Source organism: Etheostoma cragini, chromosome 21 (assembly GCF_013103735.1).
Source record: "Etheostoma cragini isolate CJK2018 chromosome 21, CSU_Ecrag_1.0, whole genome shotgun sequence".
In the NCBI taxonomy this organism is placed as follows: domain Eukaryota; kingdom Metazoa; phylum Chordata; class Actinopteri; order Perciformes; family Percidae; genus Etheostoma; species Etheostoma cragini.
In genome coordinates this window covers 384,868-388,458 of record NC_048427.1, presented here as the reverse complement: position 1 = coordinate 388,458, position 3,591 = coordinate 384,868, and the positions used below count along the sequence as shown (strand labels likewise).

The following is a 3,591-nucleotide window of genomic DNA, read 5'->3' as shown; positions in this document are numbered from 1 at the left end:
ATAACACCGAGGACTCGGATTAGTCAGTCTCTCGGCAGCATCCACTCGATGGCCTGAAACCAGCCCATCGTTGTGCAAATGAGCCGTGGTCATGGCGATAAATTAATTGTACAATATACACAATTTAGTTTTTTCTTTCTTTGCATGACAACATGTTGGTTTTCTTTGCCAGCAGCCGTACTTTGTTAATAATATCCGGGAAGACGAAAGTGAAGGAAGGGGGGGGGGAAACAGCAGAGATAAGAAGTTCCTCTTTCTCACACACACTCACACACCCACACCCACACACACACACACACACACGTTCACACACGTACAAACAAAAATGGCCCCCAGGAAGTTTTGTAGACATGTAATTGTAGTCAGGTAGTTTCTGGAGCACACAGCAGTCTCATCACATGGAGCCTGTGTAGAAGTGTGTATGTGTGTGTCGTTATCGTCAGATCAGAGTCATCTTCAGGTCGGTGTTCTCAGTGGTGCGACTGTTCAGCTCCTCCCCGCTGGGCCGTTCCCACGGAGATTCCTCCAGCTGGTCCTCCGTCATTTGGAAGAGTGCAGCGTCTCCTGCAGCGAGAGGCGGGAGCGCGCCGAAGGGAGGGGCACCATCGCGGTCTGGACGCCGCTCAGCCTCCACGGGAGCAGGCCCACGAAGTTGTCCTGGTGGTGCGTGTCCAGCGTGAAGCTGAGGGCGCGCGGAGGCGCCGACGGAGGAGGATTGTGGGTGGTGGGGTTCCTGGCCTGAGGGGCAGTAGAAGGTGGAGGAGGACGTCGGAGAGGAAGAGGAGTGATCGCTGCGTTCCTGGAGAGAGACGGAAGAGGGAGGAGAAGTTAGCGGCACAAGAGAAACATGGATGTAAATGACGGATGGATGGATGGATAGATGGATGGATAGATGATGGATAGATGGATGGATGGACGGACGTAGCACAGCAATGACACAATGGATGGATGATGGATAGATGGATGGATAGATGGATGGATGGATGATGGATAGATGGATGGATGGACGGACGTAGCACAGCAATGACACAATGGATGGATGATGGATAGATGGATGATGGATGGATGGACGGACGTAGCACAGCGATGACACAATGGATGGATGATGGATGATAAGTGCAGCAAGAGAAAATTAAAGGTAAAGGGGGAAACGTACGTCTTCTTGTAGACAAAGGATAACTAAACTAAACTATTTTTTCACAACCTGGACCCTATTTTAATATGTTTTTGTGTCTACGTGACGGAACAACAACCTTTGACATCGGTCCGGTATTAAGCGAGATCGCTGCAGCAAAGAAACAAGCAACAATGCAAGTTAATAGAGCAATTGTGCAGCTTGTTTTTACCTTCACAAAGTGCTGGTTTTGCCCCTGACAGGCTCAGATTATTATTAAGTGTTTGACAACATTATGGAAAGGATTTCTAAGAAGAAAGACCTTTCTGTTAAAGAAGATGTAAAAAAAAGAAAAAACAACAACATGCATATCAGGCTATAGAGGTTAAAATAAAGTTCAGCAAAGCTTCTGATCCTTTTTTAAACTTAAAACATCCGCGAAATTGTGTTCGCTAAAGCCACCAGACTCCATGTAGATAAGCAGTCATTTTAGCATCGCAATGTACACTTCATTCAAAGTTGACAGAAACAAGATTAAACTATTGAAAGTCATTTGAAGTCACTTTTCTCCAGAGGCTGGTTTCATAATGTAGGAGACGTCTCCTGTTTCTACAGCTGGTGGAGTCTCCAGAGGCTGGTTTTATAACGTAGGAGACGTCTCCTGTTTCTACAGCTGGTGGAGTCTCCAGACGCTGGTTTTAGGACGTAGGAGACGTCTCCTGTTTCTACAGCTGGTGGAGTCTCCAGACGCTGGTTTTAGGACGTAGGAGACGTCTCCTGTTTCTACAGCTGGTGGAGTCTCCAGACGCTGGTTTTAGGACGTAAGAGATAACTTTTCTTATACCTAATACATTAGAATCCAACCCTTATTTGACAGTAATCCTTGAGCTTTTGTCAGGGAAAAGGTATATTTGCTGGTGATCAAGGAAACATTTACCTAATAAAGTTTAACAAGTAATTTCTTTTTTTGTTACATTTACTCCTGATATAAAAAGAAAAAACAACAACATGCACATCAGGTTATAGAGGTTAAAATTAAGCTCAGCAAACCTTCTGATTTAGTAGGAAAAGTAGATATAGCAACAACATGACACAAACGTGTGCGTCCAATGGGAATCCACCATTATTTTCAGTTTCGATAACATTTGACATGCCAGCCTAACTGCTGAGAGTCACACAATATGTGCTTTATCGCAGTAGTATCACAAGGGCTCATGCAGTTACAAGCGAGACGTACAAACGAGTGATGCTGCAGTTGCCAGGGAGCAGGGCGGGAATCGAGCAGCAGTTGCTAAGGAAGCGGAGAGACAGTGGGGCTTGGTGATTGGACGATGAGCAGCGGTGGGAGGGACAGGAAGTAGGCAGCAGTGCTCATTTGGGGAAGGTTAGTACGTCACTGTCACACCTCAATCTCTGAAAAGCAGACACACACACACACACACACACACACACACACACAATCACACACACAACCACCGAAATACAGAAAGACAGAAAGACAGAGGGTTAGCGGGAAAAAATAAGAAAAAGCTTGTGATGCATTTGGTTTGGCGAAGTTCTGCTGAGAGTCAGGAACGCTGTAAAATGTTATTAATACGTGAATAATGACACACAACATGAAAGAAAACAGCTGACACAGAGCAAAGAGAGAGAAACAAAAAGGTCTTTAGACGATCGTTCACGTTATGAGAATGAAATGGTAAAGAATGGTTGACCCGACACGTAGTGGATGGATGGATGGATGGATGGATGGATGGATGGATGGCCCTCTTTCTGCCAACATAACATGTGTAAAAACATCAAAAAAGATGAGAAGCCGGGATGTTATTGGACCGGAGTGTTAATCTAAATCAGATTAATAAGTAGACGATGAGACCTGGGTGGGAGGAGTTATGATGGAGGAGGAGGATGAAATGATCTCACACCGCTACGTTTTCAATTTAAAAGAAACGATCTCCGTCCACACCGTTTTAGCTCCAGCAGAAGAACTAATCCCCCTCCATATTAACACTTGTAAAATGCGTATCACATGACCATTCACTCACACAAGGTGTGAACAGGAAGCAGATTTATAATCTTGGAGCGACGAGGAGGTTGAACCGTTACTGAAGGGTATGTAAGCTACCTAACGGATAATACTGACTGATGAGCATCCTCCTTTCCAAATGTCTCCCTCTGTGTTGTCCAGACTACAAAGCAACAAGGGGGTCAGCCTCTCCTCTCTAAGCGGAGCTCCCATGGCGCCATTTTAATGCTACCAAGCACAAGATATCGTGACCCAATCAGGATGAGAAACGTTAGCGTCGGTGTTGCCAAATGTCTCCGTTTGCGGCTGGTGAGACTGCAACACAACCCCGTAGACTACAAACCAAAACGGGTATGACGTGTTTCCAAATGTCTCGGGTTTAGGGGCTCAAAAACGCCAGAGCAGGGGGAATCAGAGGGGGAAACGCCAGAGCAGGGGGAATGAGAGGGGG

General features: G+C 45.9%; 1 protein-coding gene across 1 annotated transcript in view; it reads right to left on the bottom strand.

Annotated features, from left to right (window-relative positions):
• Positions 1 to 298: 298 nt before the first annotated feature.
• The window catches only part of plekha1b (pleckstrin homology domain containing, family A (phosphoinositide binding specific) member 1b), a 9,643-nt gene continuing 6,350 nt past the window's right edge, over positions 299 to 3,591 (bottom strand). Inside the window, exon 7 of the mRNA XM_034860752.1 lies at positions 299 to 799. Within this exon, the coding sequence (XP_034716643.1) occupies positions 440 to 799 (360 nt within the window). The 3' untranslated portion in view covers positions 299 to 439. The remainder of the gene's footprint in view (positions 800 to 3,591) is intronic.